The sequence below is a fragment of the Syngnathus floridae genome, chromosome 17 (genome assembly GCF_059516105.1).
Source record: "Syngnathus floridae isolate MCC-2025c chromosome 17, RoL_Sflo_1.0, whole genome shotgun sequence".
Lineage (NCBI taxonomy): Eukaryota > Metazoa > Chordata > Actinopteri > Syngnathiformes > Syngnathidae > Syngnathus > Syngnathus floridae.
Genome location: NC_142429.1, coordinates 10,815,434 through 10,829,042, shown reverse-complemented (window position 1 = coordinate 10,829,042; position 13,609 = coordinate 10,815,434). Strand labels below are relative to the sequence as shown.

Below are 13,609 nucleotides of genomic sequence, written 5' to 3'. Positions count from 1 at the left end.
CTGTGTTGCGGGAAGTGCATGTTAAGATGAACGTTGTTTTAATTTTGGTTAGGATCGACCGGCTTTTGGCCATGGACCTTTATTTTGGCAAAGCTTTTGGTCACCTGGTCAGTCACCTGATCAGGCACCTGATCAGTCAAAGATGGCTTCTCCCTCATGGCAGTCTGCCTCAGTCAGTCACGGTTAGCCAAGAAGGTATTAGTGATATCATTTTTTACCGTTTGAGGATTACAATTTGGATTGGCTGCACCCCCCCACTCCTTGCCTACCTCCATATTGGACATCCATCTCCAACAAGGTATGAACAAACAAAAGATACATCTATCCCTGGAAATAATTGAATTGAGATTATGTTTCCCTGCACACTGAATCCTCCAATTTTTACCAAATAAAAGCAAACTGTTTTCTTTTGCAATTATTTAATTTACTAAATATCTCACACTCCCAAAACCATTAACTTAATATTATACACTTCATACTTCATAGACCTTCACAGTTGACAAAGTTGCACATTGAAAAACGTAGTTGCACAACACACCAATGCAAACAAATTTTTTTTGACAGTGTCAATCCAAAATGGGCATTATCACAGCTCTTGTATTTTTTTTTTCAAGTGGCCCACGTCAGTATTTAATTCCATCTTGCAATATTAACGGAGTAAGATCAAGAGAACCACTCAAACAAATCAAATTATAGTGAGCAGTTAGTGAATAAATTAAGGCCTGGTGGGTGAGTCTCCTTCGGTCAGGGTCTTGAAGTGGACCGCCAAAGACTCCTCCTCAGGGTTTGGTGGCCTCCTGTATTCTTCCTTGGTGACAATGTAGCACACCAGCAGCCCGAAACACGCAAGCAGGATGCCCAGAATGTTGGCCATGATCCCTTCAGGTGGAAAGCTCGAATAGGTTGACCTGAGAGTAACAAGATACCAGAATTTAATTTGCCCATCCCTGCGCCGGACACAAATTCTCTATCAACAAACACTTTCCAGATGTAAATAACGATGCACGTAATTGACAAACAGTAGATCCGGACGTACATGATGCTGAAGAGAAGTTTCTCTGTGATACCAAGCAAACTGCTCCCTATAGCCATAACCAACAGAACCAGACCACAGAACGCATGAACGGGGAGGTACGCTGATCGTAACCATGACGACGCGACGGGAAACAGGAAGAACGACAAACCCATGACCCACTGTTGAGAGATGGATAGAAAAAATGTGACAAAACACACACGTTGGCATATATATGTGTGTGTATGTGTGCCTACCTGCAAGCTAAATAAGACAATGGTCGCCATGCCGCACCAACTGTGCAAGGAGTACATATCTGGGTAGTTGGCTGCTCGGTGGGAGTCGAACACAGCCGCCAAACCTAAACACACACATGTACAACAGAGAGTACACAAAAATAGAAACACTTCTCTGTCGAACTTACCGACAATGCTGACGATCAGGGTGAGCATGTGAATGATGCCGTGAAGCATCTTGACATTCTTTTTTGCCTCATTACGGAACACTCGATACACCAGGATGGCTGTGAATCAAAAGTGGAATATTAATACATTTTGAATGCAAAAATGTTTTTGTTATTTGGGCTGAGCAAGTGTCGATGACCACACGAGTGTGCCTAGGTGTCGTGAATCGCCATCCCAGAATAAAAGCAAGCACGGAGACTTCCTGAGGGTGTTTGGATCACTTGTGAACATCTCACTAATGTCCAGCTGACCTTTGCTGTTATCACTTTAATGCAATTTAGCTTTGACAGCTGTCCCGTTGAGCCACAAGAGCTAATGTGGTTAGACCTATATTAGCAGAAGTACACTGAGCTGCAGGAAACAAAAAGAGACAGAAAATGATCAACAGATATAAATTAGTCATCCTGCAGTTAGATGATTTGACCGAAACTGCTTGCTTTTTATTTGATATTTTGATCGCTTTAAATAACTCAACATAGTCATTTTAAGTTGGGCAATTCAACGAAATATTTGAAGTCTTGCTGTTGGAAATTGTAGGACACTTCTCCCTTTTATTAACCCCCTCAAGTAAAAAGAACTTGTTTGGACGTTAGACAAATTAATATTGCTTCCATAAATGTCAATGTTTGTCCAACTTAAACTGTATTGGGACACAATTTACAAGTTGTGTTTTATAATGTTAGTAATTTTACGTTTGTCATTTTATTGTGTGACCAAGCCTTTTTAATCAAACATGTAAAAACCTGCTTTTACGTGATACAATGTTTTAACGATAATAATCCTTCATTTAATATTTTCAGATGTTTATGACTGCTCACCATCTCCCTGCAAGAAGACCATGCCCAGAATCATGCACAGAGGGTGAAGGTTGAACTCCTGGTCAGAGCCATCCCACGCAAAGCCCCCGTGGTAGTGACCCATCCACACGCCAGTTAGCACGACTGATGTCACACCCAGAATCTGCGAAGCTCCTACTAGCCATCCAAATGTGGTGCGAGAAGAGCGTGGAGCAGAAGAATCCTCCATGATCTGGGACACACAGAGAGAGAATATTACATCTTCACGTTTTGCCTGGAGGTCTGCTATTTGCGATCTGCTATATTAAATTATGACGTAAATAAGGTTAGCCCATCAAAATAGCAAAGTAAACAGATCTCTCTTTACAATATCAGCAAATGCAATGACGTGACATTTTTTTTTCATCCTGCCTGATTTGCCTTTATTTATCACATTTACTTATGTTAACAATGACCCATTCACTGAGTGCACATGAACAGATACTCTCCACGCTTTGCTTTCAAGCCAAAGGTACATTATATATTAATACTGCACGTAAGTATATTTTTTAATAAATATAAATTTAATATGAATTTATAGCAATATATTTTAAGAGGGTTGCGGCATACTGGTACATAGGGGAAAGGTGAATCAGTCGAATTTATTGAAAGCGAGTAAAGGTATTATGCTTGCAACTTTTTGTGTGTTCAAATGTTTAGCAGGCGGGTTCAATGTGAGCCGATTATGCACCTAAATGGTATTACGATCGTAACAATCCGATGAGGGTGCACAAGATTATATGTTTTAACACTCGGAGGATTTAACAGTGAGGATAACATAGAAAAGTTTGAACGAGGACGCCAGCTGTCAAACACACAAATGGCCATTTTTATAACACCTGCCACCTGTTCTGATATCGTGATTGACATATTGACAACATCCCTTCGATCGGTTTCATCCTGTCCGTGAAGTATACATCTCTGCAAATAAGTTGGTCGATATGAATACTTACTGCGTCGTAGTTCTGCAATGCGTGCTGTTGTTTTTGCAAAGTCGCAGGGTGTGGATTTATACATCCGCCTTCCTCCTTTTTTTTTTTATAATTTGTTTTTCATCCGCCTTTCTCCTCCCTCAAGTGCTGCGCTTCGGGCTTTCCAAACAGACCCAACCCACGTGACTAATAAGGAAATAATAAACCTAGCATTGCACGTTGCTGCATATTAAAATTATTGCAGTGCTCTTTGAATCTGAAAAGAAAATCTGAAAATATAGATACATATATCATTTAATGGAGAAGTCGCATGCTATGGCGACAGTCTGGATTGATGACTAAGCTCAAACGTAAAGGGATGGTTACCTTGACAACGCCAGAGGAGCGAGAGCGGTCATGAGGAAGAAAGCGTGGCTGGATGTGACAGTAAATTATAGCAGTCTATTTAATGTGATTAACTCTACCTTTTATTATTACCGTATTTTTAAAATTCAATTAAAGACCATGATTGCGTATGACACCTAATGCTTGCATTTTGTACCCTCTATAATACAATGTGCGTGTCCATGATGCTTGACATTTACTTCCAATAGAATTTCATCCTGTCAGTCATTCAAACAACAACAAAGTTGATCTGAAAAGAAATGTAGTATTTTTTCATCTATCTATCAGAAAATAATGTAAGGGCCGCATCTGGCTCCCGGGCCTAGAGTTTGATACATTCATTGCACGTAGTCTACTCAGGGTGTTCATAAACCCTGGAACTGCATGCACTTGGGTGACTCCAGGCTGTCAGTATCCCTTTTTCTCCAGTTGATGGCGCTGCAGGCTAAGCTTACTTTAAGCTTAATTGCTGCAAAGGAGCAGGGAAAGGTTTTACATTAACTTAAACATTCAGAAGTTGGATCATAACTTTCAGGGTACGTTGCGTGTAAACAAAAAAAGACTCACACAGGTAAATTAATTTACAAGTTTGATTGAGCTTGTCAGGGCTATCTTGAATAATGTCTGAAAATTGTGCTGTTAGTGTGTACACTTTTTTTTTCAGTTTGACATTTTTGATTTCTCCTGTGAGTCAGTGGTCTGACTCACCACTGCTTCAAATACAATTTCCTTGCAGTGTGTGTGTGTGTGTGTGTGTGTGTGTGTGTGTGTGTGCATCTTTACTTTATCTCTTTTAATGTCTAATAACTCCGAATGGCACCAATGGACCCATTTTACCGTCAACATCTTTGCAGTGCAATAATGAGGACTTACAGTATCTGCAGTATGACTGTACATATTTTCACCTGAGTGGGTTAGGAATGGTGATGGGTCCGTTACTAAAGTAGCAGATGTTACAACTTCTCGTTTATGTGCTCTAAAACATTGGAAGAGTTTATAAATAAGTCTCTGCTTTTTTTTTTCTCCTGTTTCTGTCATTTGTTTCCTACTGTTGCACAGTGAGGAGTCACCAGAAGGCAAACGCATTTGAAGGGTAATGGCATGCAAGGGATGACCTTTGCCCTTCCCTTCAGTCAACCAATCAATAGCCCTGTGTTCTACAGATCACCGCCAATCAGGGACGTCCTTTAAAAAATCCCCACAAGGCACCTGTGGAGTCGTCTGACTGAGGAAAAGCATCTCCATGGCAACAACATCATTACCAGAATAGCTCTTTCCTTCTCTCTCTCTCTCTATTTCTGTCTCTTGCGCTCCCCTTCCTTTTATTCCACCTCCACAGCGCTCTCTGTTCTTGATCTCCCTCTCCTCTACTGCAGTTCTTCCACAGTCCTCTTCATCCATCATTCCTCACAATTGTTCCATCCTCTGAAGCTCACTTGCATACTCAGTCTTTTCCCTCTCTCACTTCCTGGCATTTTTCCTCTCCTCTATTTCACATGTATGCTCTTCTCGGTCTTCCTCCATATTTTTCCATTTTCACCTTCATTTTCTGTCACCCCTCTGTAATTCCCCTATTCTTTTCTTCTCATTCTTTTACTACATAGGACTAAATATCACAAGATTGAGTTGTGTGTACATTTAGGTTAATGAATATTTGGACAGTTGCATAGTGTTGATGATTTAGCTTTAATATAGGTTATTGTTATGACGGATTTGTGCGTATCGATATCAGGCATCGGTATCGATGCGGATACCAGCCCAAATTCATAATATCGGTACTCATGACGGCGGCCACCCTGGCTATTTTAGGATCACAAATTAGAAATTAAAAATATAGAAAATTGTAATTATTTTGCACAAATTTAAGGAAATTATTACAATGGGATATATAGGTCGCAGACGCAGTTGCAATACTGCAAAACAAAAAAAATTAGGGGAGCGTAAAGATCCCGTAAAAGCCAATAGTGACGCCACTGGATGGAACCAATAAATGATCAACAACCACTTTATTTTTTTATAATAATAAATACGGAGTGGTTGAGTGAAGCAGTTAAGGTCAACTTCAACGTAGCTCTGCTTTTCTGTCTGCCGTTGTCTGTCGGTTCCTATTCGTTTCTACGGCGTCTATTTTTAGCCGCAACAGACTGGTCACGTGGTCAGAGGAGGACGTCAATAATGTTGTTGTTGGTGGTGGCGGCAGCGGCGGAGAGGAGAAGGGAAGGGACGGGGCAACGTTAGCGAGATATAAATGTAAATATGAAGGTAGTAATATCTTAGGTCAGTCGCGCCTAGGTTGTGGAAATTTCACGTTCCGATCGCGGTTGCCATTTGCGTGGAGACGTTGCGAGCCGTGATGGGAGCCGAAGCCGGGAGGAAGACACCTCCGCACTAGTACACGTTCCAGGAGGACCCGCCGACATCCACGGTAACCATACACGCAGAGAAAATCCGTGCGTGCATGTGTTCATGCGTGACTGGCCCGCTAGTTTCCTTTTATTGCTTGATTATCTCATGAATTGTTGCGTTTCTATAGCCATGATCAACACTTAGCTAACTTGCAAACACTGCTATGGCTAGCTAAAGGACACTCAACAGACTGAAAGAAACAAGCAGACGTGTATGATTGAAAAAACAACACATCGAAGCTACTTTGTGCCACACAACAGCTACACACCTTGCTGTTTGTTAAGTTGGCGTGAAAGTGACAATTTGAAGCGAACGAAATTGAGCACAACTTCAAGTTGGCAGCCCGAAGGTGGCAACTAACAGTACACGCCTTTAGCTAACAGCTACCACTCAACAACATCCTGCTCAATAACCTCACGGATGGTTTTAAAATAAGTATTCTTTTATTTTCTGACTTATTCGTGATGGGATTGGAAGTACTTAATTGCCCCACAATTCACACAATCTTGATGTACCAAAAAAAAAGGAAACAAAACGATTGTTTAATGCACAAATCATGTTTTATTTGCATTTCTGTATCAATACAATACAATGCAATACATTGTTATTTGTAATTGTGAGGTTCGATATTTTTTTTTTTTTTTTTTTTGCTCTGACCTTTCAGTGTTGAGTTTACATGTTCTCTGTGTGATTACCTTCTTGGTACTTTCTTCTATGTCTTAGAAACAAGCACGTTGGGGAACTTAAAGTACTGAGGTGTTAGATGTTGAATTATGTGAATGGTTGTTGACGTTTGGCAGTTGTACATTTATTTTTTGTTTGTTTTTGCTTTGGTATTATTTTTATATATTAAAAAAAACTGCTAGAGTCATAATATGTATACATAGAAAAAAGAAGGGTGGGACTAGATACGTTGTTCTACTTCACATTCCCTTTGAAAATGAAAACCTCTCTGAATAACTATTGATGTTTTCAGTCTTTGAAATTTTTCGCTTTATTTTGTAACGCCGTCCTTCCATCTATTTTCGGAAGCGCATTTCCTCAGCAGGGTCGCGTGCGTGCGTGCTGGAGCTCCTCCCAACTGACTTCTGTTCAAATAAATCAATCACGTGCATCAAATCAAAAAACTCTACCACTTTAAAACATATCAGATACATATCCAGTTGTGTTTTATTGTACAGATACAAATCACATTGAAGGAAATGTCACCTTCACCGTACTGACAAGTTCATACACTGACAAGTTCATTCATGTGGATGTAAAATAACACATCGATTTCACTGAATCAAATTAAAATCCACTTGAATTTATGACTACATATGTTTGACTGAAGGAAGCACACCACGAGTTAACAATCATACCTGTCACGTAACACTTTACCACCAGTTCTTGCATTTTTATTTGTTGACAAGTCAGACGAGAGAATTACGAGGAGGAAGTTACTGCTATATTAATAGGTAGCCGACATTTCCTTGAAGGAAGTCTACGATAATCACTTTCCATCATGCCAGACTCTAGCCGTCGTTTAAAAATGGCCGACGTCTGCCGTGCCAAGCGGCAAAGTCATCGAAAGACAAACTCCGTGTGAAGGTAGATTGCAATGACTCGCTCGCAGTCGCATTTTCTGAAATTGGAAGGGAACGAAAGAACGATGGTTTAATTGCCGTCTCAACTCTTTGTGAATTCTGGTCTCGGATGTGGTCTTGAGCACGGCCCTACGTGACCGTTTATAATAGTCAACATGAGCATCCTTCTTCTTAACAAATTGGGCTCATTCTCAGAACACTCTTTCCAGTTGAATTCCTCCATGTCACCTCCTCCCACAGGAGCTTCAATCCGTCCGCTGATCGTCCGGTTGGAAGGACTTTGGATGAGGGATTTGCAGCTGTATAATGTACTGTTCCCCCCCCCACCCCAGTAGTCAGATCTCAGAGGTCAAAGGGTGCGTCAGGCGCATTAGTTGCATAATATCTCCACGGACTGTGCACTGTAACCCACTTTAAAATTACAGTGCCCTGTTTTTGTTCAACAGAGGCCCGCAAGAAATGCTTAGGTGAAGCGTTACCACGGCAGCCTGCTCTTTGGTTGCCAGGCAGCACTTCCTGCTCCTCATATGCATGGGAGGGGCCAGGTATTTTAGGAAATGCTGGTGTGAAGAGGAGGAGGAGGAGGAGTGAGAGTGAAATATTTCTATTTTTGTTGATTCTTTGGCAACATTGCGTGCATGCTCGAGTCGAGTGAAGTACACAGGCACCAGATTCTTCATTTCCCGTCTGGCTTTCTGTTTTTTGCCTTTCGACCTTTTAGTACAGTCGACCAGCAGGTTAGTCTGGTTACCTCCATAGGTCGAAGTATTGATAGACAGACAGACAGACCTCTTCATAAAATGTCAGCAGACTTCGATGCGCGGAGAGATGTTCAATTATATTTAATTCATGAAATGTGTTTAGTTCATGACTGCTTCTCTGAAGCATAATAATAAGGCAGTGAAGTGAACGACTGCATATATTTGGCATCTCGGCTCATTTCAGTCGGCAATGAGGGTGCAAATCACATCTTGAGATGATCCTCTAAATCACATTACAGCTAATGACTGGCACAAGTTTGTTGTCATGCATTTGGACAATTACTCTGAATGCTAATTGCGCTAAGGGTTTTGATTTATTTTGCTTTGGAACGCTTACAAGTGTTGGAGTTGCTCTTATCAATGTAAGGCCAGTAGGTGGCAACAGACTACTGTGGAACTGGTTCCCAAAGCAGATGTTAGTCTGGGGGGGTGCCAATTTGTCATGAAATTTGCTGACCCGTCCACAACAACAAAAATCATGTGGTTTTTACTTTTGCAAATTGAAACTTTTGATTTCCATTCTTCATATGTCAACAACATAAGCTCCATTTTAACTCATATCTCAATGATGTTGGTTTTTTTCTAGAAGTTAACACTGAGGAGAAGGTTTCATCCGTTTATCCGTCCATCCATCCATCCATCATCCGTCCTGCAACCTATGGCTGACACCGAGGACCCACTTTAAGACACACGCACAAAGACTCAAAGGAGCAAAACGCAAAGGCCACATTCAGCCTTCATGAATTCATCACACACCTCTGGTAGGTTTTTTTTTTAAATGTCATAAAGTATATAATTGGCGTGTGTCCCCGCCATACACTATGTGACATTCATATATATATAAATATATATGCATCTTGGTGCCCCCCCCCCCCGACTGAGCGATGTCAGTGACTGTAATTTGGTTGTCATGGGTACCGATAAAGCACATGCACACACGCTCACATACGTAGATACACACAAAGACACAGTGTGAGTCCAGTGGTTGATGCGCCTCAAATAGAAACGCAGAGATGAGTCATCCTGCAGTACACACACACACACACCTTCAGCAGATGTGTTTAGTATGTGAGACCATTTGAGATATCAGATATTTTTTGTCACAATTGAAATATAATTCAAGTACTTGTTTTAACATGACTAAATGATAATGTTGTAGCAGGAATAGGATTTGATTTTTGCATTCTGCCTGTGAGTCATACTGAAACATACGCGAGTCTGCCCATGGACATCCAGAGCTGTTTACACAGGAGGTGAGGATGATGAGGGTGAGGAGGAGGTGGAAGGAAGGTGACGAATTAATGAAAATGTTTTAATGAGATTCTCTTTCCTGGAAAGGAAACAGGTGTTAAGGCAGCCTAAAAAGAGAGGAGTCATAACCATTTATCTTCTGATTCTAATCTCCGTTCCGTTCGAGTATACTTAAAGCAGCTTCACTTTAAAATCAACGGCCGAATGGAACAAACAAATACTATAAATAGCAGCCAGTAGTTTCAATTAATAATATCCACACTGACAGCAAAGTGCGCAGTGCAGCTTTTGCTTACACCGTGATCATGCTTGGTGGCATCTCCCAGGTGCACCACTCCAAAAATGCCCCACTTGAACACACTCATCTATTCTGAAGGTCCTGGTCTTGCATTTTGTGCTTTGGAAGGGTTGCAGAAACAAATGCTCTTGAACTGCTCAACCTTGTTATGGTTTTGAAAATGGACTTGTATACACTTTTTCTTCCTCATTATGCATATTTTGACTTGTGCATTTTACACTCTGGAGCGATTTACAGTCCGAGGGATTAAAAAAAAAATGAACCTCCGACAACAGGCTGAAACTAATGTTTTGTGCAAGTGGCGAGTCGAGGGCGAGAGAGATGACACATTCCAACTTGCTCCGTCACAGCCACCTACAGCAGTGAAAGATTCTTCCTGGCTTGTCACGCTCGCAGTCCCGCTGAGCGATTGACAGGTGAATTGCGGGAAGTGCAGGCCAGAAACATCACATTGGTGTGCATCCCTATTCCGTCCCACACCTTGCCCCCCCCCCCCAGAGCTAGAGGCTTATCTCTTGCTTTCTCTCTCTCTCTCTGTCTATTTATATCTCCAACTCCTCCTTCTCTCAGGCAGGCTATTTTCATCTCCAGTCCCTCCATCACCCCCCCCCTGCAACTCCCATCTTCATGTCTCTTCTTTATTCTTCATTAGATAAGAGCTGCAAGAAAGACTCAAACGTATGATTTTTTTTCTTTTTTCGAATGAAAGACAAAAGCTGTTTATCCGTCTTAACGTCCTCGCTAGTCGTTGATCTACTTTCTGCCAACCTTCAACCGCTTTCATTCAAACAGCTCAGAGAGCGCCACATTGCGACTTTCGTATGCACACACACACCCACGCACGCCCGCCCGCCCGCGCACACACACATGACTGTCAGACAGTGAATATTAGCTGTCTGACCAGCACTTATTTCTAGTGGGTGTATGAAGGTTGCCAATGCAGCAAGCCTTCCCCCTTTTTTTTTTTTTTTTGGTGTGAATCTTCACCGGAGTCATAAGAGGATAGTATAGGCTCCTCGGCTGCTCGTTTTTCCGGAAGGCTGGTATCGCCGCTCGTCTCGGGCTGCCACAAAATTTCCTTGTTTTTCTTTCTCTTTTCATGTCATTGGCTTCCTCGCCCGCCCTCTTTTGCTTCCATTTCCCTCTCTCTATCGTTCTCTCAGCACTTGATTCTAATTTTGGAAGCATGGAACCTCGGGGAGTGCTCTCCCAAAGCTATTTATGTCCTCGCCTTTCCTTATCTTCCTCCTCTCCTCCTCTGCCTCTCATCAGACAGGAGGAGAACAGCGTGAGGATCCTTTGATGCAGGGGAATTCAGCGTCTCCTCGTATCTGTTTTGGTGCGGTGTTATTAGCTGTGGGAAGTGGCGAAGACGCAGCTGCAGCTCGCAGCTAGTCCATCCTGATGCGAAGCCACTGCACACATGGAGCTGACGGCGTCCATCATTTTGCAGCCGCTGGAAATGTGGGAACTTTTACAAAGTGGCTCTCGCTGATTGTCCATTTTCTTCACTTTGTTCGGCCAAGACTTGGATCGGATGCACCAGAGGAGGCAAACTTCTCCATTTGAAAGAGCAGCCAGTGTTAAGGAACTTGCTCTGCAGAGATCTGGACTCCAGATGATATAGAAACACCACGCCGTACAAAGCTTAGTCTATTCGAAGGAGTTTCTCGCAATCGGTCTCCTCTTCCGATTCATCCTTTCAATTTGATCGATTCATCCAGCTGAACCCAAGGGAAGACTTTTCTGCATCATAGAAGAGGATCAGTTTGAGGAGACATCTCCAATAAAGCTACTTGAAATTCAACAAAGAATTCCCTAATCAAACACAGCATTGTTTTGGATTTTTCAATGGAATTTCCCCAATTTATTTTGGGAGCTAAAAGAATTATCCCCCCCTGAAAAAAAGCAGCTTTCAACTTAAAAAGCTTGTAAATGATTACTCATATCCTCCCCAAAATGAGTAAGCTGCACTTCTTGAATACATGGCAGTATTCATGAAAAGGAACTGAATCGTTTTGAGGGAAAGTAGAGCACTTCTCTTCTTTTGGCATGCTGTTGCATCCCACCGTGTCAGGATTGTGCACCATGTTGCAGACCATTTATGAGACGGAGTCGTGTTTTTCCTCCGCCGGCACAGACAGCCAACAGCCTCTGGAGCTCCTGAGTAGCAGCAGGGGCTCCACCACTGCCATGCCCACAGCCGGTGAGTCATCTCAGGGATGGGGTGGAGGGTGGGGGGTCTTTGATTGATATATATCAATCTACACATCTCAGTTTTAATTGCTTTTCAAGTTCATGTTGTTTCTGGATGTTCACGTCGTTTGACGAAATGGATGGGTGCCTTCGTTTGCTCTGCCGATACTTTCTTTTGCATATAGATGAGATGATTGCGTGAAGGTTTCAACTGTGTTCCTGCATCTTTGTTACGCTTCATAAATTCGGTTCCTCGACTGCGACAGTATTAGTGACAAGATAGAAATGTGAAGCAGGCTTAGGTGTGACTGGCAATCGGACAAAGGTACAGGGAGGTGAGCAGAGTTGGGATTTGGTGCCAACAGCTAAATCTATTTGGAACAAGACATGCGTACATTGCCTCTAATCCCCTGCTCCATTGACACATTGATTTCTGACACGGATGTGTCGTTCTTAAGGAAAGGCTGTTTTTAGCAATCGACATTAGAACCTTCAAAATACAATTTCCTTCTATTAAAAAAAAATCATTCCTTTGAACAAATTCTATAAATAAATACAAATCAGCTACTGAAGTTTTTTATTTATTTTTTATTTTTTGGAGAATTTAATATTCATCTGCTCCTAAAAAAAAAAAATCTTGAATCCTTTATAAAAATACAAATAAAATGCTTCTGAGGCTGTGTATTAAGTCAAACAGAGTTATGCAACACATACTAATATTGTAAGATCATCCTAGATGTATTTATCCACAGTTAAAAATGAACAAAAAACATTGTTTTAAGTTTTTATAACGCTTTTCATCCATTTTATACTCCAATTTGAAACCCAGTAGTCTCCGTGGTTACTTACATTTTCATCTGTAGGTGAGGTGCACGTCTCGTGAAGGTAGCTGGGATTCCACTAAAGTGCAGTTAAATTTAGCAGAGGCGTTGGTGGGCCACCTCCAGCCGCTTTTTTCGTGGAGGTTTTAATCGGCGATACGTGTACGCAATCCATCGATTCAAATTGAATTGAAGCCATCATTTATTAATCATCCCGGTTATAGAGTAATGCTTATCTTTTGCACTTAATGATTATCATTATTTGTGTTCTATTACATAACCCTTTGCAATAATCGTCCTACTGTGTGGTTGACATTTGTCACCGATTTCATCGAGCGCAACTTTCATCTAAAAAAAGCGAATGCCCTTTTTCCAGCGCCACTCACAAATTGAAATAAATCCAATAAAATGTAATTGATTGAGGATACCGCTTATGATTTATGATGTGTCCCTTTCATCCTCTAAATGAGTGATTGTCAACTTTTTTTTGCTGAGTCACCTGACCGTGGACAAATTTGAATAGAGTGGCATAAAAACAAAGAAAAATGGAGGCTTGTTTATGTAACGCAACATTAAGACAGCATCTCTCTGGATGACCTAACTATCCCATCATGCATCTGGCCCACCCATCATTCCCTATGGCAACAAGACACATGTGACTA

General features: G+C 41.6%; 2 protein-coding genes and 1 long non-coding RNA gene across 11 annotated transcripts in view; 2 read left to right on the top strand and 1 right to left on the bottom strand.

Moving 5' to 3' along the window:
• Nucleotides 1-66: 66 nt before the first annotated feature.
• LOC148384483 (uncharacterized) lies at nucleotides 67-2,948 on the top strand. Its single transcript, XR_015853540.1, has 2 exons — nucleotides 67-298; nucleotides 2,277-2,948. It is a non-coding gene; the product is annotated as an uncharacterized LOC148384483 (long non-coding RNA).
• On the bottom strand, nucleotides 403-3,447 carry cyb561 (cytochrome b561). Of its 2 annotated transcripts, XM_088358710.1 has the most exons (7): nucleotides 3,266-3,447; nucleotides 2,295-2,505; nucleotides 1,437-1,535; nucleotides 1,270-1,373; nucleotides 1,037-1,194; nucleotides 711-908; nucleotides 403-675 (listed from the first exon to the last, which is right to left on the bottom strand). In XM_088358710.1, exons 2-6 carry the CDS (start codon nucleotides 2,500-2,502, stop codon nucleotides 716-718), a joined length of 762 nt encoding a protein of 253 aa, XP_088214836.1. In that variant the 5' UTR covers nucleotides 2,503-2,505; nucleotides 3,266-3,447; the 3' UTR covers nucleotides 403-675; nucleotides 711-715. The 2 variants fall into 2 exon arrangements, with proteins under 2 accessions (XP_088214836.1, XP_088214835.1); XM_088358709.1 differs by having other exon boundaries at nucleotides 403-908; nucleotides 3,266-3,437.
• A 2,334-nt stretch (nucleotides 3,448-5,781) lies between these two features.
• Nucleotides 5,782-13,609, top strand: part of hdac5 (histone deacetylase 5) — a 22,769-nt gene continuing 14,941 nt past the window's right edge. For 2 of the 8 annotated variants that reach the window (XM_088358633.1, XM_088358632.1), the window contains exons 1-2: nucleotides 5,782-6,053; nucleotides 8,968-9,142. In XM_088358633.1, the coding sequence (XP_088214759.1) occupies nucleotides 9,121-9,142 (22 nt within the window). In that variant the 5' untranslated portion in view covers nucleotides 5,782-6,053; nucleotides 8,968-9,120. Of the gene's footprint in view, nucleotides 6,054-8,967; nucleotides 9,143-10,900; nucleotides 12,137-13,609 lie in introns of those variants that run through there. The other 6 variants (XM_088358629.1, XM_088358630.1, XR_015853515.1 and 3 more) reach the window with 3 other exon arrangements.